The following is a 25,023-nucleotide window of genomic DNA, read 5'->3' on the forward strand; positions in this document are numbered from 1 at the left end:
AAAGTCAGACCCAGATTACTCTCTCTGCCTGCAAATAAGGATGTAGCTCTCTCTCAGCTGCATCTCCAGCAACATGCCTGTCACCATGCTCTCCTCCATGACTGACTAAACCTCTGAAATGGCACACAAGCCCCAGTTAAACGCTTTCCTTCTTATGAGAGCTGCCATGGTCACAGTGTCTCTTCACAGCAACAGAACGCCAACCAAGAAAATAACATGTCCTCTGACAAAAACGATCAGAAACAGACAGTGTCTAATGCTTTTATTGTTTCCTCAGCTATGCCAGTTGCCAGGTCAAGTCTCTAATTTCCAGAGGCTTGACTTCACTACAAGTCCTAAATATACAAAACCGAAGTTGTACCAAAACCACATATTTTTGTGAGGAAAAAAAATCAGAAAATGCCACATGGTTTTTAGACACACACATGCATATCCACACGTATTTGGGGGTGGGGGGTCTATGTGATGCCCCATAGTTAAGCCACCAGTCCAGCTCTCTCCAGCACCCCAAGCTAAGCCTGTGACAGGACAGGCATACAAGCACATCTGGAACCTTGTCCCCCAGGACTGGCTACTCAGAAATACCCGCATATATTTTAAGCAAAATACAGCTTTTTCACAAAACAAAATCTTCTTTCAGAACTATGCTTTCCAGAGTATTTAATACCATGACCCCATTCTAGAAAAGACTAGACTTTCCAATTTTCCCCACCCAAACAGAAACCCCACTCTCCACTCTGAGCAAAAGTGGTAATAAGGAGAAACCTCCAGGCAGAAGGGGGGGGGGGCTGCAGGGGAGCCTCTAGCTGACCTCAGCCACCGCCCACAGGGCACGCAGGCCCCAGCCAGTCAGGGACTGAGCACGACAGGCCTGTGGAGTTGGTACAGGAAAGTGTTCTTCCCTTGGCTGCCTTCCCTATCAGCCTGCTCCATGACCAACTTTGGATCCACCTGGGAGGACAGAGAAGAGAACCAAGTCAGGCTCTTGGTGAGATCTGCCTGGACACCAAATCCATAAAATTATGTGCACACAGATGTGGACATGTGAGACAAAATTGTTTTTTCCATTTTACAAAACGATCTGCAGATGCTTCTTCATTTTCATAATTCACACCACACACTGATCATCCATTCGAATAGGCACTGCAAGGGTTTAAATCTCATTTATTTATTTGTGTGTGTGTGTGTGTGTGTGTATATATATATATATGCACAAATGTGCAGGCATGCATGCATGCGCCACAGCACATGTGTGAGGTCTGAGGACCACCTGTGATAGCTGGTTCTCTCCTTCCACCATGTGGCTGCAAGGGGTCATCAAGCTAAACCATTTTGCTGGCCCTTGGCCCTGATCATACATTTTTAAACTGATGTTTAATAATAGGGTAAAATAGGAAACCTTACTGAGAAATCTCCCATACACTGTGTATGTGGGAGCCGTGACTGGTATACTTATTTAAGAACATTTTCTCAAGCACACTACTTTCAAATACAACTCTGCTTTCAATTGTTTCCAATTATTGTGCCAACTTGACGGACCCTGCTTGACAAACTTGGGGCTGTACACAGAAGTCTGGAATGGCGGCTGGCACAGTGACAGCCCTGAAGAAGCCACAGAGAAGCCACTCAGAGGAACATGGAGAGGCAGAATGCATTGAAATGGGAAAACCTTGCTCTCAGGGTAGAAACAAAACATACTGAGGGGCACAGAGTGATCAAAGGACAAGGAAAGCCCTGCCCAGCTCACAAAGGCATCCCTGACCCTAGGGCTGAAACTGACAACTCCCTTCAGCTCCCCAGCCTCAAACAACTCACTTCCCTTCTAAAGCTTGCAGAGATGGTAGGGACATGAGGGGCCACACCCTGCTGCATAGCCGACTTGTGCCCTGGTGCTGGTCTGTAGAGTGACAGGACCAGGGGGTGGGCTCTCTAGAGTGGCTAGGGCTAGAGGAAGAGGACACTGGGGTCAGCACCCTTGTAAAAGACACCACGGAGCTCTCTTTGTGCTGCGGAAGCACACAGCAAGGCAGCTATCCCCACAGAGGCACCAGATTCGACCCTGGGGCACACCAGCTCAGAAGTCCAGTCCCCAGAACCAGGAGGTGTGTCACAGTATCTGATCCACTCTCCTGCTATGCATTGCTCTAACTGTCTGGCAGACACAGGGCGCCCAGCCACCATGTCACCCTGCATGGCAGGCATGACAAGGCAACTTTCAACACTACCAAGTGCTGCAGGTCCCTTCCCAAGCTTCTTCCTCCAACGACTGAGCAAACACAGCACTCAGAAACAGCTGTCTAGCCATCTACTTTGCCTGGAGATTCTTGTCCTGGGTCTGAGCCCATGCCCTCCCAGGTACTTTCCCTCACCCAGCAACAGCTGCTCCTCCAGGCATCCAGCGCCCACATACCTGGTTCCACTCATAGGGGTTTTCGTGCCATTTAGGAATAATCTTCTCTCGAGGCTTCAACCGGCAGAACAAGCTACAATTTTTAAAAAGCAAACCAAAGGTTTTACTGTTGGCTACTTTTGCTTTGTAGCTAAAGGATGGTTTCAGATTTACTATCTAGTCCAAGCTGGTCTCAAACTTGTGATCCCCCTGCCTCAGTAGTCTCCCGAGCTGGGGTTATATATGTGCTACCACACCCAGCAAATTATTTTAATTATTCATTAGCACTAAAAAATAGCCGGATGATCTTTTTTAAAAAATGTGTATGTGTGTTTAAAGTCTACAAATATCCCAGAATTAGAACTGTGATCGACTTTCAAAGTGTCAAAATGTATATAGTTATGATAATATTTTAATGTACAGTTCATTTAAAAATGAAGAAATAGAACACAATAGACTTTAGGGAGATTATTATATATATTACCTAAAATTTCCAAATTTTCAACAACAAAAATGATAAGACATGACAATCAGGAGACAAGATCATGTGACTCTATTCAGGAAGAAGGAGCAGGGACAGAGGCTCAGTGAGCAGATGCAGATGAGGGATCAGTACACAGACTTCAAAGCAGGCATGACATACACATGCTACACTGAAAGGCTTAAAGCATGACGGCAATACAATAGAAACCATACAGAGAAAAAACAATACATCAACCTTAAAATGGAAAACTATATAAACATAGAAATTCTATAAGCAATAAGCAAAATAATTGAAATGGAAATTCCCCAGATGTTACCTTTAAAAGATCAAATATGATGTGAAAAGATACAATCTGAAAGAGAGTGGGGAAAAAGACTGAAGAAAAATGATCGCGAGAGCAGAGCAGTAGCTGGACGAATGGTCACTGCTCAAAGACCGCGCAGTGCATGTGCACAAAAAAGGTATGCAATGTAATGTCCTCATGAACAGAAACAGGCAGAGATGAGTGCCCTTCCCGAAACACCACATCTATACCACTACCTTCTAAGGCTCAGAAAATACTTGGAGAGGGAACAGAAAGAGTGTATCAGCAGGAAACAAGGGAGAAGAGCTGTGAAATCTCCAGGGCATGACAGCTGTCCAGCATGATCCCACAGCAGTGGCAGCTGACTGTACCCGGCCTGCACAAGACGAAGCTGTCAACAGTCAATCTCACGATCTTGGAGGGGTCACTGGCCCTACCCCTCCAGGACAGCCGCTGTTTTCAGTTGTGTACTCAATGGGGAGCCCACCAGGCTCCAACAGGCAGTTCCAAATGTGTAGTCACACAAAAAGCCGTGATTAAAATCACTGGGTCACAAAACAAAGAGGTATAAATATGGGCTACAGGGTGGGGTGGGGAGACATGGCCGCAGTGGTATAAAAGTGTGAGGGTAAACAGAACATACTATACATTTTATCAAACTGTCAAGGAAGAAACTTAATTGATTAAAAAACAGATTAAGTTTTTTAAAAGCAATTTTAGATTACAAGTAGAATAGAAAGTTACACCATGAAAATACCAGCCCAGGGGAGCAAGAGCAGCTGTATTAGCATCAGACAAAATAGACCTTAAAACACTCTTAACACTGGAGACGAAAAGAGGTATTCACAATAATGATAATGAACTTGCACACAGAAAATCCTACAAACCTACCAAAACTAACCAGTCAGGTTAAGATCACAAGTAAGAAGTAGGGCAGGGGTAGTGCACACCTTTAATCCCAGCACTCGGGAGGCAGAGGCAGGCAGATCTCTGTGAGTTCAAGGCCAGCCTGGTCTACAAGAGCTAGTTCCAGGACAGGAACCAAAAGCTCAAAAGCTACAGAGAAACCCTGTCTCGAAAATAAAAAAAAAAGAATCACAACTAAGAGATCCACGTGTAATCACTCTTAAGAAATGAACAAATCATAATTAAAACTTAAAAATAATTATACAAAAGCCCAGGATTTGCTTACTAAAAACTAAAGCAGAGTTAGGAGAGGAAAGAGGGACAGGGAAGATGCCTCAGTGGATAAAGCACTTGCCACTTGCCATGCAAGCATGCAAACTGGATTTGAAATCCTCTGGACACACAAAGTTGCATGTAATGGGCCCACATCTGTAATCTAACATGCCTACACCGAGCACGCAAGCCTCGCATATGCAGGGTCAACAAGAGATTCTGCCTCGAATAAGATGAAAGATGAGTACCAACACTTGAGGCCATGCACACCACGGTGCACACATACACCATGCCCCACTCACACCACGGCACACTCATGCACATGAACATGCACGCATACAAGAAAGAAATGAAAGACCAGCTAATAGTCCTGCTTTACTATTAACATGGCAAATTTCTGTCAGGTGGTGGTGGAATACCATTAATCCCAGCACTAGGATCTCTCTGAGTTCAAGGCCAGCCTGGTCTACAGAGTGAGTTCCAGGACAGGCAGGGCTACACAGAGAAACCCTGTCTTGAACACACACATACATACACACACACACACACAAATGAAAATTCCCAAATTCACTAGAACACTGTCCCATTCTAGCGAGGCTTTCTGTGCAGACTGACCACAATGTGGTCATGACGCCGATGTGGCCATGGGAGGCAAAGACTCTGGCCAGTAGACACAGCCAAAGGACGTGAATGGGAAGACAAATGATGGCTGGTTTCAAACTTACTAGGTAACCACAGCAAGACAGTGAGACTCATGAAATTTGTAGGCAAGTGGATGGAAGTAGAAAAAAAATCAGCCTGAGTATCCCAGACCCAGAAAGATAAATATGGTATGCACTTGCTTACATGTAGGTATTAGCTGTTAAGTCAACAATAACAAAGTAACAATCCACAGAACTACAGAGGAAAGGTATAGAGTCCGGGACTGGAGGGGACAGACACATCTTGTTAGGAAAGGGAGACAGACAGACAGACAGACAGACAGACAGACAGACAGATAGATAGCCACAGACAGACAGACAGACAGACATGGTTGGAAGGGGGAGCCAGAATAGGAGGATCAAGTAGGGAAGGGGAGGGAATATGGAGAGACAGCTAAACCAAGGAGCATTTGACAGGTAGTATGGAAACCTAATTTAGTAGAAATTTCTTAAAATATGTACATATATGAAGCTGATCTGAATAAAATCACCAAATAATGGGGGAGACAGAATCCCAACTGGCCATCTCTTGTCACACAATGAAGTTTCCAATACCATCTAATTGAGTTGTTGGCCAAAGGGACCCCATGGGAGTCCCCCAACAATCCAGACTGTTGCCAAGACTATAGGTTGCTCTCCACAATCTGACAACAAGACTACTGCTGAGCACAACATCTATACTGAACATGGAGATGTTGAGCTGGTGCCTACATAAAGCCTTCACCCTGTGTTCCAGCATCTTTGATACAGAAAGGTACTTCGCACCCTATCAAAAGAGTAACCAACACAAACCAGTCACAAACCCTTAATCTACTGTGGTGTCCTGCCTGCAAGATGCGCTAGGGCAATGGTGTTACAAAGCTTGTGGGAGGAACCAACTAATAACCTATCTGACTTAGGCCCACTCCAAAAGATGTAACCCCTATCTGACACTGCTTGGGCGACCAAGAGCTGGAGACTAGATAACCTAGGGGCCTAGGGGAAAACCAAGTAACACTGGCCTAAAAATGGGGGGATGTAGTGGTAAAATGACTTCCGCTATACTCATAGATGAGTGCCTTGTTCAGCCATCATCAGAGAAGCTTCCTCCTGCAGCAGATGAACAAATACAGACACTACACAGAGAATAAGAGAGACCTTCAGTCCTAAATGGGATGTCTCAGGGCTCCCCTCAGAGCTCAGGGATCCCCTCAGAAGAGGAGGTGGAAAGAGTGTAAGAGCCAGAGAAGGAGGACATCCTCTTATCAACATGACAAAGCTCACATATGAACTCACAGAGACCGAGACTGCATGTTGTGTAATGTTCCTACGGGTAACGGTGCCATAGGAAGCCACAGGAGATCACCAATACTCATTGTTCATGACCTGGATGCTGGCCCCATGGGCATATATTTGTAAGTAATTTATGTATATAAAACATCAACTCAAGCTTGACATACACACACAGACAGGGGAGAGAGGGAGGGAGAAAGAGAGAGAGAAACTAGATGGTACAGTGGCACATTCCTATAATCCCAGCACTTGGGAGGCAGAGGTAGCCCATTGAGGGTGCTAATACACACCCCTTGATCTCTGAACTCTGGTTGTGAATGGAGCTGCCAATGAGAGATGAAAGGTACAAGGGAGGTATGGTCAAAGGACCACCTAGTCTCCAAGGCACAGACTCCATTTCTCTCCCCTGGGCCCCAATCTTTAACTAGTGATGGGGATATCGCACCACTCTGTGGTCCCTGTGTCCTGCCCTGCTACATAAAATATTTTCTTTACCATGATTTCCTTAAAGGTCACATGGATGATGATTATTCTGCCTTGTCTGAGTCCCAGACACACAGACATGACACCCAGTACCTCCAGAGGTGCCTCAGCACTAGAATCCCACTTAATAATTTATCTGTCATATCTCCTATATAACCTGAAACATCCACACAACAAAACAACACACATACACACACACAGGCTGTATATTGCCTAGTATACCTTACCAGTATGGTACCACATAGCTTACCCTAGAAGTTTCTGACGTGCATTCTCCTGTAACTTTGCAATTCTTTCAGGCCCAAGATACTTGGATCCATTTGGTCCATCACATACTAGCTTGTTGATAGCAGCCCTAAGAATGTTAATCTGTAAAGGAACGGTAACAGACTATGTGGCTACACACAGTTGTATTTCATCCCACAGTAAACAGGTCACAGCATTCAAAGCTGTGTTCTTCGACTCACATCAGTCAAGTTTAGAGGATTGGCAAAACGACAGAAATAACAGCAGAGAACAGACAGGACCCATCAGCCCATACCCAGCCCCTCTCACATTTGTCACAGCGGAGATGCCAGCCATGGATGTAGATTGGACCCATTTTCTATTAGCATCCCATTGCTTCTCCAGGACCCAGGCCCAAGAACCACACTCAACATCCCATGTCTTCTCTGGTGTAGGCTCATCAGGCTTGTCTGTCCTCAGAGATCCACATGGCCCTCCTCAACTCCCAGTAACTTTATAAGAGCTATTTTTCTCCCAACTGTCTATTTCTCTACCTAGACATGTGGTTATTTTATATTCCGGGTTATAATTCCATACATGTACTTTGCTGTTCAACACTGTTTCAGCCCTCTCGCTGACTCCTCTATCCTTGGATGTCCTACCCTGTGTGCTTCATGTGCTTCCTTCCTGGGCTGTAAGATGCTCTGGGCACCGGCATTTCCTGCTCCCTTCCTAGAGAAAGAAGTTTCTTCAAGGAGAAATCCAACCCAGGTAATCCCATTAGAACCCACATGCTGAGTGTCAGCTATGCTCTTTGCCTCACAGGCAGCCCTCCCGGAGCTGGACATCACAAACTGACCTCCAACTGTTTCTCTACCCAGCTGCCCTACAGCACTAGCTAACCTTGAATCCACTCTGGTGTCTCTGGCTCTAATCCAGTACCCCAGAAGTCACACTAACCTTTCTTACTCACTTTTAATTCCTGTTTATTAACAACCACAGTCCCCAAATCCATTGCCTTATATAGTCACCCCAATAATATGGAAAACGCCTTCAGTCCCGCAGGTTTGTGCCTCCCTAACCCCCAAAGCTACCAACTACAGGGCAGTGTTCAAACGGAGCCTCCTTTTCCTCTCTTTTTCTTCCCCAAGCTCCTTTTCTCTTTACTCCTTCAACATAAGTACGTGTGACATTTGCCACAACTATGCCTGCTGTTCCTTTCCACAGACTATCCCATACTGGGAGCCCTGATACCCCGTGTGGGGTGTGTGTCATACAATAAAAGCCCACTATCTGGAGACACCTAGAGGTGGGCAAGTGCACACCGTGTCCTCTACCTTCATTCCTTTTGTCTTCAAGATTCTAGATGCTCCCAGTGCATTTATTCACTTTTCCCTATCTCCTAGCAACCACGCAGCTGCTTCTTGTACAGATGTCTTCCTAGCAGGTCCACACAGATGCACCCCCAATTCCTATAGTAAATGCTTGTAGGATTTTATTCATACTCTTGTATGAATCACTCATTTCTTTCTACTGCCAAATACTTCTCTGTTGTATAATCACAGCTTGCTTATACACTCCCCTGTCAAAAGACATCACTAACAGCAGCAGTTATGAATGAAGCTGCTAACACTCACACAGGCTCTCTGAGAACACACATTTTTCACATCTTTCAGCTTTTGACTCTGTAAAAATTTTTTAAAAAAATGTTTGTTTCTGTTTTTCTTTTCATATTTCCTTATTCAAGTGACTTACTGGGTCGAATGGCATGGTCATAAATTTAATCTGGAAGGAGACCTGACCTCCAAAGGGCAACCCCTCTGCAGTCCACGTAGAGAACTAAGACTTCTCGCTGGCCTTTGCCTCCCCCCCCCCCCCCCCCCCCCCCGCTGTCACTGTCAGCACTGAGGGCTAGGGAGTGCAGTCTGGTTGTGAGGCTCCCTGTCTGCATTTTCCTTATGACGTAGGTTGCACAGCTTCTCCTGTGTTCATTTCCATCACATTTTACTTGGTTGCATGTTTTACTAGTGAATATAAGAGTTGCTAATATACTGTGGATGCAATCAAGCATGTAATAAATATCTTCACCCAGTATACAACTTTTCTTAGTGGTCTTGCCAGGATCTTTTCTTCACAGACAGCACCTCGGTGCACACCCACAGATTTGTGCCAACCCAGACTCACATATGGTCCATTTGCTTCTACAATACTTGTTTTCCATTTTCCAATTAAGTCTGTGATCAAAGGAACCATTTTAAGAACCTCAAGGGCTCTCACAACTGAGCCATCCCTCCAGGACTCAGGACGGCGTGAGTCAGCAGCCCCTTCCTTCCCTGCCCTCAGCTACACCGGGCACTTCTGAGAAGGAAAGGCACTCTGGAGTGACATTTCTTAATGAATTTTAGAGAAGGGTCAGTTTTCAGGTATTTTGTAAAATGCAAAAAGACATGAATTACTAGAATAAGGAAATATGAAACAAAAAAGGAAAAACAAACATTTTTTCATTGGCATCTACCCACTTGCTGGGTACACTCTAAAAGCCGCCACAGAGCCTGATAGCTGCTCTCCAGGAAACCGGCACCCAGCCTGCAGCACCAAGGCCAGGTGCGGCAGGGCTTGTTTCTTTATCTCCCTGTGTGTACTAGCAGGAGGGGACCACAGAGTCTATGAAAATGAGAGCCCGGAGGACATCAAGAAGCCGCACGCACTGGTACAGCCCACGTGGGAAGCAGGCAAGCACATCTCGTAAAACAGTGTGGCAGATGCTAAGTCACATGGGTGCAAAAGCAAGCAGCAGAGAATTGCTATCCACGACTATGCCACACGTACCTCAACGATGTCCTCCACGTTGAAGCACACGTCAAAGGCCAGCTCAATGTCGTGTTCTGGCAGTATAGGGGCCTCCGTAGTTGAATTCCATCCCAAACCACAAAGGACCCCAGTATAGCATTTGCCATCACGGTCAACTCTGAAAGGCATTTAGAGGAGTTCAGCTAAGCCACTGTTTCAAGGTTGGACATGTGACTGCTCAAGTGACCTGGTGTTTCCTTGCACTAGTACTGTAATTAAATCATGTGACTCCTCAGTTTTTACACAGAAACACAGACTAAATATCACTAAGGGATGATAGGTTAAATATGCGCATTAACACAATGTTGGGTTTCTTATACACATTTTCAAAATCTTATGTTATGTGTATGGGTGTTTTGCCTGCATGTATTATGTATACTACATTAATGTTTAGTGCCCTCAGAAGACAGAAGAAGGTGTTGGAGTAACAGATGGCTGTGAGCTGCCATGTGAGCGCTGGGAGCCTCTGGAAGAGCAGTCAGTGCTCTTACTCTCTAAGCCATCTCTCCAGTACTTAACGCTGGGTTTTTAATTCTCTTTGTAATAGATGAGGTAATAAGACATCTCCGTCATCAGCCAATAAAAGCAAAAGGAGATCCTGCGTATAATTAACCGTAGATGCTAAAAACAAGAGTTCAGACTTAGAGCCTGGGTTTTGAGTTAATCCCATTGTAAAGTCATCAGAAGTGTTTCTTAGGTCCAACATGAGACTCGGAATAAGGCACCTGCTGCCAAACCCAACAACCCGAGTTCAATCCCAGGGGCAAAAACAAACTCCTGCAAATTCTCCACTGACCTCCACATGCACACTGTGGCAAACACATGCAAAAATATGTAAATATATATAAATAGAAGATGGGCTGGAGGGATGGCACAGCAGTTAAGACCATCAACTGCTCTTGCGAAAGACCTGAGTTCTATTCCTATAGCTCACATGGTGACTTCAAACAATCTGTAACTCCGGTTCCTGGAGAATCTTAAATGCCCCCTTATTCTGACCTTGCCTGGCACCAGTAACGCACATGGTGTACATACATGTGTACATACATGAACATGCATGCAAAACACTTATACACATAATATAAAATAAATAAATCTAAAATATTTTCTTAAATGCAATAAAAATTTAAAATGTTTCTCTAAATTCTTCTATATTATTAATGTAATTTATCATTATTTCAATTTAAAACCTTTTTAGAACAGAGATAAGAAACACGTTTTATTAGATCATCATGACCCCTCACCTGTTGCTCTCATGTAGAACACATACATTTGAGCTCATCTTCTTCTTTTTTGTTTTTGAGACGGTCTGGTCCAGCAGCCCAGACCCAGCCTTTAACTTACAGCCCATCATTCCCCACCAATCACTCTCAACCCCTATGCTTTACAGGCATGTGTCACACCTGGGTTCTGCTTCATTTATGTCTTAATAGGTAAAGGAATGCAAGCAAGCAATGCAGTGTGATCTGAGTCTCAGGTCCTCCCCAAAGAGCACTGTAAAGTTTTAGTCTGCTGCCTGTGGTCCTTTGGAGGAGGTAGGGTCTAGGAGATCTTGGACAGTACCGAGACCCTGGCCCCTCCTCTCTCTCTCCCTATTTACTGCCTTGGGTGGCTTTGTTCTGCCACATGTCCCATCCTAATTCTCTGCCTTGCTACAGGCCCCAGACCACAGTCACATGCGTGTGTGCTGAAGCCTACGGCACTGTGAATGGACACAAACCTTTATCCTAAGTTGCTTTTCTCAGGCATATTGTCATAGTGACTGTCCTGGGTAGTGTTAGTGTCATCCAAAAGGAGGGACCTCAGCTGAGAAAAATGCCTCCCTAAGATCCAGCCATAGGGCATTTTCTCAATTAGAGATCAACGGGGAGAGCTCAGCCCATTGTGGGTGGGGCCATCCCTGGGTGGTTGGTCATGGGTTCCATAAGAAGTAGGCTGAGCAAGCCACAGGAAGCAAGCAGGTAAGCAGCACCCTGCATGGCCTTGCATCAGCTCCTGCCTCCAGAGTCCTGCCCTGACTTCCTGTGAACTGTAAAGCGGAAGCGGAGTAAACCGTCTCCTTCCCAAGTTACTTTGGTCACGGTGTTTCCTCACAGCAATCACAACCCTGACTAAGACAGCGACCAAAGTTAACTCTGTTTCTCCCTTCCACAGAGAATGTATGAAGCAGCAGAGTGACTTTCTCATCTCCCAGGGCTCTGAAGTCTGTGGGGAAATCCGTGTTGGATATCTGCACGAGAGCTATGATCCAATTAGTGGTTCTTCTTTACTCCCTCGTTCCCACGGAAGAGAGGCTCACAGGATTCCTCACTGGCACTCGCAGACAACAGGATGCCACTTTTATCTACTATTCAATTTCTAACTCCATGTCATATTTCTTTTGTCTGATTTAAGCTCCCTGGAATGCTGCCTGCACCCTGACAAGTGTCTGAGCAGCTCTTTACAGAAGTCAAAACACAAGATGTCCTTCTCCTTCCAGAGGACTATCACAGTGATAACCCCCGACAGGAGCAGCCTGAGTGCTGGCGTTTACTCTTGTTCAGTCTGGGGGTTCAGTCAACTGTGGTAGGAGCAGGGTAGAGTGACAGCTCCTGGTTCACACTGTAGCAGGCAGGAACTAGAAGCAGAGGAAGCAGGCAAGAACTAGAAGCTGCTATGTCTTCCCAAGCCTGGCTCCAGTGATCTAGGCCTCAAGTCCCAAACGCTCCACAGTCTCCCAGGACAGTGCCGTCCGAGGCTCAAGCCACAACAACATGCAAGCCAAAAATACCCCAAGTGGAAAATGCATTGTTTACACTCAGCCTTCTGAATATCACAGCATACGGACATGTTGGCCATCATGCTACAACAGCAGCCTGGAGTTTGCTGGCATCACTAACCAGAGAGCCTAAACAAGTGTTACTTTGGTATCACCACAAAACTAAAACTTAAGAAATCAAACTCTCCCAAGTCAAGGGTCATGAACAATAGCAAGACAGAATCATGTGGAAGCAGAGAAAACTGAACCAATACAAGATGGGCTGCAAACCAATTCCTCCGCAGATTCTGTCATTTTCTTTGCCCTGCCTAGACTCTGGCTGTGAAAGCTGCACACAGACCCAGCTGAGGTCCACACCTACCTTAACTCCATCACTGGCGCGAACAGCATGCTGAGGAGTGCTGGGAGGCCTGGGATGTGAGGCATCAGGGACGTTTCTCTCAGGAGCATGGTAGACCCTGCCACACAGCAGACAGCCAGCGTCAGACCTGCATCATACACTGCTTAGGGTGTGACGGGGAGAGCCCCTGCTGACCCCTCCTAATCCAGCTGGCTCCTCTTCTGTTGCATCTGGCCACCTGGGTCCCCTTCAAGGAACATATGCCCTGCCTTTGGCTCCCACGCATCCTACAGATAAACTCGTGGCCATGCTTAGGTATTTATCCCTGAAAAGAGTAACTCATTTAGTTACTGCTTTCTTTATTCTCTTGTGAGGCTATCTTATCAGGATTTCCAACAGCCAAAAACTTTGTAGAAAAACATGGAGGAACAAGAATCATTTAATTCCCACATCCTTGTATAAAACAAAAAGTAGAAATATTTCATTTATTAAATTTGCATTAGCCATTGCACTCAGAAGATAGTTTAATGGAGGTTAGAGATATGGCCCAGTGGTTCAGAGTGCTTAGCTCGGCAGAGGACCCAGGTTCAATTCCCAGCACCTACAAGATGGCTTACAGCCATCTATAACTGCAGTTCCAGGGGATCTGAAGCCTCTTCTGACTTCTATGGGCTCCTGTGTATATGAATAATACACACACTTATAGACACACGCAGGTAAAACAAAATATTTTTCTTAGAAAATATCTGAACGGTGTAATACTTAAGCATAATTCACCCACTAATTACAGGTTAAACTGCCCCAAGTAATGAAGCCGAGGACAGGAGAGAGTCACAGACAACGGAAGTCATCTGTTACCAGTCTCATTGACTGAGAGTGAGGCCGCAACCAGCATCCTCTGGTGCAGGTCAGCAGGGTTGTCGCTGATGACGACAGAGTTGATGCTCTCCTTCTCGATCCACACACATCTGGAAAAAGCAGCAGGGCACAAGCTGTTGCCCCACTGGCCAGGTGGTGGAGTATGCGAGCCTATAAGTGAACCTCAAAAGATGATTGCACAGGCAAATGCCACATGCACAGGTCCTGGGCCCTCCCTTGTGCCAGTTCTCCCCTTCCTCTAGGTACCACCCATACCCGAGTTCTCAAACCTCTTTTTGTACCCTTGCTCCATCAGTAACCCCAGAAGTTACTGCCTGCCTTCCAGCAGAGTGGGCATGGTGTGACCCGCCATCTGCCCCACCACCCCACTTCCTCTGAGAAGAGATGTCAAGCTTCTTGTCCGTCATCACTGCCTTTAACTTTGTCCCATTTCTGAAAGTGCTCGTGAAGATGCTGGTGTCCACACCTCTTCTCTGCTTCAGGTTACACTGGGGACCAGGTTCACAGGCCTGTTCTTGCCAAGAATTTAGAGTACTTCCCAGCCTTCACTGTGCACGCAGGCCTCCTGGCGACAGGGCCTGCACACCTGAACTTACTGCCAGTCCTCAGAAGCACTCAGAGGAGCTAGTGTTGCCCAGAGCAGTCCTTAGAAAATGTATGTTTAAGCTTTTCAACTCTGTTCTGATACATCTGAAAAGAGACTTACGAAACTTGCTATCTGTCAGCAAGTCTGCACTCCCTTCTCCCTCCACCCAATTCTCTGGTTGTACTTAACTTACCCAAAGTTCTCACAGACACAAACGCTCAAATTTAGGTCTACACACTGTCACTAGGGCCACCCTCAACCCTCACCCTCTCCCCTACACTACATCATAGCAATACCTTGCAGTCTTTGGGATTCAGGAAGTTCTGGAAAACCTCAAGTATGACCTTCAAAGTGTAGCCAGGCCCCTGTGGTCCCCTACACTGTCACCAGTTTTCTGTCACCATTCAATCCACAGGATTATTGAAGATGACAACTGAATTTTATTCACCACTGTTTCCCAGATAAAAATGCTTCCAGAAAACAGGTCACTCAACAGTCCCGGCACCTGCTGAGTGACAGCTATGACCAGAATACAAGAAATTCAGAATTCCACTGTCGAGCTGTTTCCATTGCCAAGGGAAAGACTGTCCCAGATCTGACAGAGGAGGGACATCAGGGATGTGCTAAAACACTCTTGCAGCTTATATACAAAGTCAAATTCATTCCTGATGAGGTCTACAGATAAAGAAATAAAAATATTTCATAGGAAAATTAATTTAAGTCATACCTGAATTTGGATATTCTGGTCAGACTATGGCATTTCAGCTCATAAGGGTTAAAGGGCCCATGGAGAACAGCCTGCACATACAAAATATATGTTACCATCAAACAATAAGCCACCAAATATATGTTACCATCAAACAATAAGCCACCAAATATAAATGGTGGCAGTCCCCAAGTTGGTTCATGCTTAACAAGATTAGGATCTGGTGGAACAAACCAATCCTTTTCAGCACTAAGAAAACTGAGACAGGAGGATTATGAGTTCAGGCCCACTTGCGCCAGCTGACACAACTCCCTCAGAAGAAAGAAGAAAGAAGGGAAAAAGTAATTTGCATTGGGGAGACAGGCTCAGAGGCAGAATGCTTCTCTAGCACTGCAAAAGACCAAAAAGAAAAAGGGAGGAGGAGGAGAAGGGGAAGAAGAGGAGCAGGAAGAAGACGACAAAAGGAAGAAGAGGCGGCGGCGTTGGAGAGATCTTTCTTAGGAATACAGGTCCCGCTGGGCAAACTCACAGCATTCAGATCACGGAAAGAGCAGAGGACTCGTACTGCTCAGCAGGTGAGGATACCTGCTACCAAGCTAAAGGACCTGAGTTCGAGTCCCAGCACCCACATGGAAGACAGAACTGACTCTCACACACAAACAACAACAACGATAACAAAGGTAAAAACCAAGTAAGGAGGATGAGGTGCCGTGACACAAGCTTATGATAGATGCAGCACTCAGACACTGAGGCCAGATGATCACCACTGCAAAGTAGCCTGGGATACATAGTGAAACCCTGTCTCAAAGAGTAAAAAGCAAGGCTGGGAGTTGTCCAGTGGGTAAAGACATTTGCTGCCAAGCCTAAGGACCTGAATTCAATCCCCATACCCCACATGGTGGAACAAAAGAATCAATTCCACGAGCTGTCCTCTGACTTCCACAGGCACACCATGCCACATGTATGACCCCACACATACATACAAAGAGACCCTAAAAAATGTAATTCAAAATTAAAATAGCCTGGCAGTGGTGGTGCACACATTTAATCCCAGCATTCAGGAGACAGGCAGATCCCTGTGAGTTCAAGGCCAGCCTAGTGTACAGAATAAGTTCCAGTACAGGCTCCAAAGCTAAACAGAGAAACTTCGTCTCAAAAACAAAACAAAAAATGAAATAAAATACAACAGGAAGAAAGAAAACCCATCATAGGTATAGCCCAACCCTTGGCAAATAATGCAAAATGAATAAGTTTTAAGAGCACATTTTAAATAGGTCCTACGAATCACCTTGCAGTTTGGAGCACCCAGCCGATTGGAAGCAAAGCTCTCCAACAGAATCCGGATGAGATGCTTCTCGTCATCCTTCATAGGAGAAGACATAGAAGCATCTGGCATGGTTTCCACTGACTTAGCAAAGAAACCCTTGAGGACTTCATAGCTTTGCTGAATGGAACAAGAAATGTTTATTTTATTAAAGGCAAAATTGAAGGAAAAGAATGAATTTCATATAGATACCTTATTCTAAATTGAATGCCATGAATATACAGGGAAATAATTTTTATCAAGTTCATTTTTAAATTCAAACAAAAATAAAGACTTTAACTACATTTCTAACATGATAGAATTTTAGAGGATCAACCAGTTTTCAGAAAAGAACACACATTAAAAGCAGCTACCTAATAAGAGTGATTTATTTATGGGCTGGAGAGATGGCTCAGTAGTTAAGATACCAGCTGTTATTCCAGAGGACCTGAGTTCAAGTCCCAGCACCCTCAAAGCAGCTCACAACCATCTGTCACTCCAGTCCGAGGGGCTCTGTGGACACCAGGCATGTATGAGATACAGACACACATGCAGGTGAAACATCCATACGCATAGAATAATTTTTTTAAAGACATGATCTCCTATAGCCCAAGGTAGCCTCAAACTTGACTATATAGTTGAGGATGGCCTTGAACTTCTGATCCTTCTGTCTCTATCTCTCGAGAGCTGGGATTTGAGGCCTGTTTCACGTGCCCAGTTTACAGATTCTTTTACTTTTTATTGTGTGCTTTATTTATAGACAATTTACTTCCCTATGCTGGAGTGGGAATGCTCCCTTCAAGAGCTACTGACTAACGAAAACCTCAGTACCAGGTATAAGAAATCGCAGAGTTTTTGATCAGGACTCCAAGAGACTCCCAAAACAATATAAGCTATTGCTGTTGCCTTTGGCTGCCTCCCAGAAGTTGAAGGTAGGTGTCACTGCTGAAGACACCAGGGACTTCAGACACGGGACTCGGGTGAACTGAACTGGGTCTGACCTGAACGTCTCCTCCCCGAGGAGCAGCTTTCATAGTCCCAGACGGTGCCGTACAAGCTGCCAAGGCAGAAAAGCAATCAACAGTCCTGCCCCGCTGTGACGCCTGTGAGATACAATGACCACCATGGCAGGACATCCCTAAAGGAGCAATAGTGGCACCCACATCTTAGTAGTAATGGGCAATCAGTAGTTAATTGGACTTGAGGCCCACTCAACAGGAAGGAACTTATGCCTGGTACTGGAAACTTATCCAAGTAAGTACCTGTGGCTACTGAGGTCAAAGATCAGAGAAGAACCTACTCCTAGCCTGGCGGTGGTGGCACACTTAACCCCAGCACTTGGGAGACAGAGGCAGGTGGATCTCTCTGAGTTCAAGGCTAGAGTGAGTTCCAGGCTCCAAAGCTACAGAGAAACCCTATCTTGAAACAAAACAAAACAAAACCCAAGAAACAAACAAACACAACCGACTCCTGCCACTGTGGGTAGTGGAGATGTCTTGAGTAAAGAGCAGATGAAGTCCTGAGTGAATGCATATTGTTGACATGGGCGTGGCCTGAGATCAGTGAAAACTGGCAAAGTCTTCTGCTCCGAGTCCCTAGTGCATACAAAGGATTGACAAGTGCACTTTCCTCTTCCTGGGACATTTGCAGCCTGAGACCTCTCACCTACAGACTTCCTACCGAGACACTTTTTTTTTGAGACTTGGAATCAAATTTATTAAAGTAAAACAAATAAAAATGGCTAGCAAACTTTATGTTTTTGGAGGGGGGCTGGTAAAACATATTACACCATGGTGTTATTTATTGAACTGAAAAAAACTATAAGTAAACACTCACCTAGAATTAAATATGGATTATTGTTGTTTTCTTACTTGTACAGGATCAAAATCATTGTGAATTCTTTCTCATCTTTTTTTTATTATTATTATTAATTTATTTATTTATTTATTAAAGATTTCTGTCTCTTCCTGCCACCGCCTCCCATATCCCTCGCCCTCCCCCAATCAATTCCCCCTCTCTCATCAGCCCTAAGAGCAGTCAGGGTTCCCTGCCCTGTGGGGAGTCCAGGGACCTCCCACCTCCTTCCAGGTCTATTAAGGTGAACATCCAAACAGCCTAGACTCTTAACTCCTCCCCAAGGTGCTGTACTTAACAAAAGTGCTGAAGGCCAGCTGGTGGAGCACGCCTTTAATCCCAGCACTCTGGAGGCAGAGGCAGATGGATTTCTGTGAGTTCGAGGCCAACCTGGTCTACAGACTGAGTTCCAGAACAGGCTCCAAAGCTACAGAGAAATCTTATCTTGAAAAAAACATGTGCTGCCAGGTGATGGTGGCGCACGCCTTTAATCCCAGCACTCGGGAGGCGGAGGCAGGTAGATCTTTGTGAGTTCGAGACCAGCCTGGTCTACAGAGCAAGTTCCAGGACAGGCTCCAAAGCCACAGAGAAACCCTGTCTTGAAAAACTAAAAAGAAAAAAACATGTGCTGAGGGTCCCGGTTGTTGCTGTGATAGCGGGAGCCACTCTGCCACAGTGGGCACAGCCACCTGACCGCCACTTTTTTGTGCATATGCGTCTGTTCTTTTCTCATTTCCTCACCAGCCAGTCAGGTTTCCAGACCCAAGTCACAAGGAACACCGTATGCCACTTTATAAAACTGGTATATCCCCTAAATTCATTCTAATACTTATGCCTACAGATAATTATAGCTCTCACACCTCATTAGCAAAGCACCTTTTGCAGCAGACAGAGATCATTTTAGAAAGCCATGACTGGTCAAATGCAGAGGACAACTCCTCAGCCCCAACTGCTATGTCTATAACACAAGACCCACACCTAAGGCTCGGAGACCATTGTGGGAGCTGGAGTGGAAAGACTGTAAAAGCCAGAGGGCCTGTAATATGCTTCAAGGTAGCCACTCTAGAAACGAAAGGGAAGCTACAACCATAAAACCTCAACAATACAACTGCTTGAGCAGCCTGAAGACCTGGGTGATAACCACACCAGTAGACATGCTACCTTGGAAAAGGGGAACCTCACAGGGCCCCACCTCTAGAGGAAGAGCGATAGGAAATCAAAGACTCCAGAGGGAAAATTAGTCTTCATGGGGATGAGCCCCTAACTGACCATCTAATGCTAAGCGGCCAGCCCTGCAAACACACACACACACACACACAAGCAACAGTGCATGGACTCAGCGGGTTGTATTTACATGTGGACACATTACTACATGTGTGACAATAGCAGAGATAGAGGCTATGAATTCGAAAGGGAGGGAGGGGAAGTAGGAGAGGAACTGTAAGGAGAAGGAAAGAAATGATGTAATTATATTGCAATTTTTGAAGATTTGTAAATAAAAATCTTAAAAAGAAGTTAAAAGAAAATTTGAAATGGTTAATATACATAAGATGCTCATTGACTACTTGCATTATGGAAATAATTTTTAGATTCCATTTAAAAAATAAATCTCAAATATAGAATAGTTTCAAATTAATTTCTACTTTTAAAAAAAATAATTGATTAGGAAGATGCCCAGAATAGCATGCATCCAGCATAGCACAGTCCTTAGGAAATGAAGAAGGCACTTAGAGCAGTGGGTCTTGACCCCTTTGGGGGCGCTTATCAAATATTTACGTTGTCATCCATAACAATAGCAAAATTATAGTTATGAAGTAACAATAAAAATAATTTTATGGCCGGGGTCACCACATGACAAATGACATTAAAGGTTCACAAAGTTAGGAAGGCTGAGAACTCCTGCTTTAGATGACTCCAAAGACTCAACAACCAACACCTCCATCATGACCTACTCAATTCCTCAGTGCTAGCTGACAAGAAGAAAGCATCCCACTCCCTCCCAACCTGCCCAGCCTCCCAGCATGCACTTGTGCTCTCACAAAGAAGAATCCCACCATAGTGGCACGCGCCTTTAATCCCAGCACTCGGGAGGCAGAGACAGGCGGATCTCTGTGAGTTTAAGGCCAGCCTGGTCTACAGAGAAAGCTCCAGGACAGGCTCCCCAAACTACAGAGAAACCTTGTCTCAAAAAGCCAAAAAAGATGCATACTTTTGACTCATAGGACTCCTCTGCGAGCTCAGCGTGGCCCTCCCTGATGAGAACGTCCCTGATGTTGACAGCATCCTGGGCGCCTGAGTACCGGTACACGTCCACATGCAGGACACTGTGCACAACGGAGAACACCTTCACCAGGAGAGGACAGCCACTGACCAGGGAAGTGAAGCGCCCATTGGCCCCGCCACTCCAGTGCTCTCCACAGATCAGAGACTTTGCTGACGGCCGCATTTTGCAGATTTTGAATTCCAAAGCCTATAGAACAGAGAAAAGCACACTCAAACAGTTTTACATGTGAACAGAATGCAAACACTAGAGTCTACAGAAATGTGACTGTCAGTAAACATCCCAAGAACAGTCCTGGAGACTATGAGGACTGAGGGTTCCCACTAAGGAAACGTGGTGGCTTCATTTTTTTTTTTTTTTTAAAAATTTATTGTGGAGAGAGTCTCACTATGGCTAGCTTGGAACACAGTATGTAGACCAGGCTATAATGAACTTACAGAGATCCACTTGCCTCGGCTGCTCTAGTACTAGGATTGTGTATGTGTCAGCACACCAAGCTGGCTTCACTTTTCTTTTCTTTTTCTTTTTCCTTTTTTTGAGACAGGGTTTCTCTGTCTGACTGTCCTGGAACCAGACCAGGCTGGCCTTGAACTCACAGAGATCCGCCTGCCTCTGCCTCCCAAGTGCTGGGATTAAGGTCACACACCAACACCGCCACCTCGGCTGGTTACATTTTTATCCATAGCATTAGTTTAAATAAATTTGAGTGTGTTCTTGCTGGGAAAAGAGCATGTGAGACCAGTCCCCAAACTACTACACCCAGAGTCAACAGAGCCTGAGCAAACAGCACCAGAAGACACCAGCAGTGGTTTGAGTACCAATGGTCCCCAGAGGTTCATATGTTTGAATGCTTAGTCATCAGGGAGTGGAACTTTTTGAGAGGATTAGAAAGATTTCTAATCTTGTGTTGCCTTGTTGGAGGAAGTATGGTTTCAAAACCCCGTTCCAGGTTACTGTCTCTGTCTGTTTGCAAATCAGGATATAACTCTCAGCTACGACTCCAGTCTGCCTGCCACCACGCTCTCCACCATGACGACAATGGACCCTGCCTCTGAAACTGTCAACAAGCCCCCAATTTCATGATTTCTTTTATAACAGCGGCCGTGGTCTCGGTCTCACAGCAGCGGAACAGTGACTAAGACGACACCACTGATTAAAGTTCTCTTGCTCAAAGTCAGAGCCTCTGTACACTCTGATTTCCTCCGGGACTAATACTGGCAGCAATACTCTGGCACTGTAATTTTTAAGAGGAGACACCAAGTTTGGCTGGTGTAACCAGTCCTTCTCTGTTATGGACGTCAGCTGTGACGGCCAAGGTGACCTCTGGCAAGTTTTCTTCTGGTATTCACCACTCACTCCACAGAGTCTTCTCTACCTTACCTGAAATGGAAGCTCCAGAAACTGGCAGGGGATCTCCCTCAGCAGATCTAGGTTGACATGAGACCTATTCCCGTAGTCTACAAAGAACACCTACAAGACAAAGAAAATGAATACTCAGACTCTGCAGAGAGGATCTCAACCTGGCTCTCTCTAGACAGTGGGAATGCAGTGGCCTTCGCTGCTCCTGCAGCCGCACAGATGGTGCTTTTCAGCCCCATTCTTTATTTGTTTTTTTTTTTAAGAGAAGGCATCTCTATGTATATAGCCTTGGCTATTTCGGAACATACTATGTAGATCAGGTTGGCCTTGAATTTACAGAGGCCTGCCTCTACCTCCCAAGTGTCAGATTTAAAGGTGTGAACCACCATACCTGACTGTTAATTTATGTCATTTCATTCCTACCTTTAACAACGAAAGATTTTATACTTTTAATATGTGTGTACACTACATGTATGCAGTGCCTATGAAGGCCAGAAGAGGGCGTTAGATCCCCAGGTCTGGAGCTATAGATGGTTGTTAGCCTCCATATGAGTGCTGGGAATTGAACCTGGGTCCTCTGGAAGAGCAGCTAGTGCTCTTAACCACTAAGCCATCTCTCCAGTCCCAAGATTTTCTATAAATTTCTAGGCTTATTTCCTTACTTTCTCAGTGATATGTTAACAGAAAAACATACCTCAGCAGAATGTCCAGAAACATAAAGGATTTGAGCTCTAAAGTAGTTCTTCTTGTTGTGGTCAGTAAAAGGTGCCAGGCAGACCAAGTCTGGATGTGGGTGGACAGGCAGAGGGAGCAGTTCTAGCCGGTTTATCTCAGCAGTCAGTTTTTTCAGAAGCTCTGCATTCCTTTCATCAATCCTGTACCCCCAGAAGTGCCCGACTTCTACCACCTGGAAGGGAAGAGGATGCACAGAAATAGGCTCCAAGTGGGTCTGCACAGCCCTTTGAGCAGGCTCCTTCCTGCATCCACCTGTGCTCCACAGGTTTCCAACAGTCTTGATGCAGGGAGGAGGGGCTTCTTGCGATCAAGAGCAATAAGTGCATGCACCGTGCCCTGTCCTCGGAGGTGGACTCAGCAGGTCCAAGTCCTTAAGGCTTTGAGAGGTCTGGATTTAGCCCAGATAACTCAATACCACAGGAACTTTGGTGCCCTCTGAGCTGCTGAGTCCATGAATAAGAACAGCATGTGAGTCTGGAGAGAAACCCAACACTGCATTAAGACCCCCACCCCTGGGACAGCTTCCCATGGCTGCCTCAGGCCACAAAGGCCACAGTCACCAGTTCCCACCTGCTTGGATTCCAGATTTCTACATGAGATTTCCCAAAGAAGTACAGCTGTAGATTTACTGGAAAGAGTACATACTTGCTTATTTTTTGTGCTTGAGTTTAAACCCAGGACCTCATATATGCTAGACAGGAGTTTCACTTCTGAGATTCATCCCCAGCTCAATACAAGGCATTTTATTTTAAAGAAATAAAAAAACCTACCCAAATAATATTTTCAATGATAGTTTTGTTGATGCAAACAATTATGCAGCATGTATCATGTCAACTAATTTTTTAAGTTTTATCTTGTCAAATGTTTAGGGATTTTGTTTGTTGTTGTTGTTGAGGTAGGGTCTCAGTGTATAGCTCTGGCTTGCTTAGAACTCTAAAGACCAAGCTAGCCTTCACAGCAACCTGCCTCTGCCACCTAAGTACTGGGGTTAAAGGTGTGTACCACCACAGTTGGCCATTTTAGCATTATTTAAACCTCAACATTCTAAAAATTAACTTCTTGCCTTCCATTTTGTCCACATTCTAACTTCACAAGCACAGTCATTCATATTCGACTGCATCCACCAGTCAGCGCACAGGTGCACACACATGAACCTGCTTCGTGACCAGTTTCTACAGATGTGGGGGTGGGAAGCGCTCCAGGGACCCAGTGGCACTCCCACCTCAGTGACATCAACTGTCAGGAGGAGATCAGCAACTGTCCGTGGTCTGTCCAAGGTGTTGAACGAGACTTGCATGGGATCTACAGTCTGCTTCTGGAAGTCCACATTCACCCTGAGTAACGAGTTGGAAAAAAGAAGATAGAAATCAAGCCTGTAAGAAACACGTACACATGTGAATGTCCGCCTGACCTGCTCCAATACTTCCAGCGCTACAGTCTGGTTCTTCATCCTCCAAGGCCCTGCCTGCGGGGCTACTGGCAGGTGGTAGAAACTTTGAGAGGTAGGGTCCAGGCCCCAGTTAATAAGACCAACCAACCATGGACTAAAACTTCCAAAGCCATGAGGCAAAATAACTTTTCATCTTGCAAGCTGATCATCTCAGCTATCTGTCACAGAAATGGAAAACTGACATAACCAGAAACATTAAGTTTGATCTCACTTCAAAAGGGAATTTTTGGTGACTTCCTGGGTTGTCCTATAAGGGGTGTATATCTAATAGTAACCATTGCCCTCCAGGGATACATTCTAAAAGATAGACTCTATTTTCAAAAATATAAATTCTAAATCTAGGCCCTGAAATCATTTTTCATTTCAGAAAACTATATAGAAAATGAAGTTTGTAACTCAGTTGGTAGAGGGCTTGCTTGCTTGGGTGTACCCCCAGTACAGCATAAACTGGGGGGGGGGGCATGCTGTGATCCCAGGACACACAGCCGGAAGAAGGGGCTGGGGGAAGGTTAGTGGTTAGGAGTAGCGCTGTTCTTCCAGAGGACGGCACTCACGGCTGCCTACAACTCCAGCTCCAGGAGGACCTACAGCCTCCGATCTTCACAGGCGCCCACACACAGGCAGACACATAAATATGCATAATTAAAAACAATAGGTGAGCCAGGCAGTGGCGGTGCGTGCCTTTAATCCCAGCACTCAGAAGGCAGAGGCAGGCGGATCCCCGAGTTCAAAGCCAGCCTGATCTACAGAGTGAGTTCCAGGATAGCCAGGGATACACTGAGAAACTCTGTCTCAGAAAACAAACAAAAGGCATAAATGTTTGTTTGTTTTTATACGGTAGAAGCAGAAAGAACAGAAGTAGTTCAAGATCATCCTCAGCTACAG

At 45.4% G+C, this 25,023-nt stretch overlaps 1 protein-coding gene across 1 annotated transcript in view; it reads right to left on the reverse strand.

Moving 5' to 3' along the window:
• Positions 1 to 315: 315 nt before the first annotated feature.
• Positions 316 to 25,023, reverse strand: part of Tdrd9 (tudor domain containing 9) — a 105,795-nt gene continuing 81,087 nt past the window's right edge. The window contains exons 25-36 of the mRNA XM_057782702.1: positions 23,911 to 24,022; positions 22,648 to 22,860; positions 21,975 to 22,064; positions 20,523 to 20,783; positions 16,445 to 16,600; positions 15,178 to 15,248; positions 13,844 to 13,953; positions 13,007 to 13,103; positions 9,867 to 10,005; positions 7,063 to 7,181; positions 2,411 to 2,483; positions 316 to 951 (exon numbers count right to left, since the gene is read on the reverse strand). Coding sequence (XP_057638685.1) covers positions 850 to 951; positions 2,411 to 2,483; positions 7,063 to 7,181; positions 9,867 to 10,005; positions 13,007 to 13,103; positions 13,844 to 13,953; positions 15,178 to 15,248; positions 16,445 to 16,600; positions 20,523 to 20,783; positions 21,975 to 22,064; positions 22,648 to 22,860; positions 23,911 to 24,022 — 1,543 coding nt within the window. The 3' untranslated portion in view covers positions 316 to 849. The remainder of the gene's footprint in view (positions 952 to 2,410; positions 2,484 to 7,062; positions 7,182 to 9,866; positions 10,006 to 13,006; positions 13,104 to 13,843; positions 13,954 to 15,177; positions 15,249 to 16,444; positions 16,601 to 20,522; positions 20,784 to 21,974; positions 22,065 to 22,647; positions 22,861 to 23,910; positions 24,023 to 25,023) is intronic.

Source organism: Chionomys nivalis, chromosome 10, assembly GCF_950005125.1.
Source record: "Chionomys nivalis chromosome 10, mChiNiv1.1, whole genome shotgun sequence".
Taxonomy (NCBI): domain Eukaryota; kingdom Metazoa; phylum Chordata; class Mammalia; order Rodentia; family Cricetidae; genus Chionomys; species Chionomys nivalis.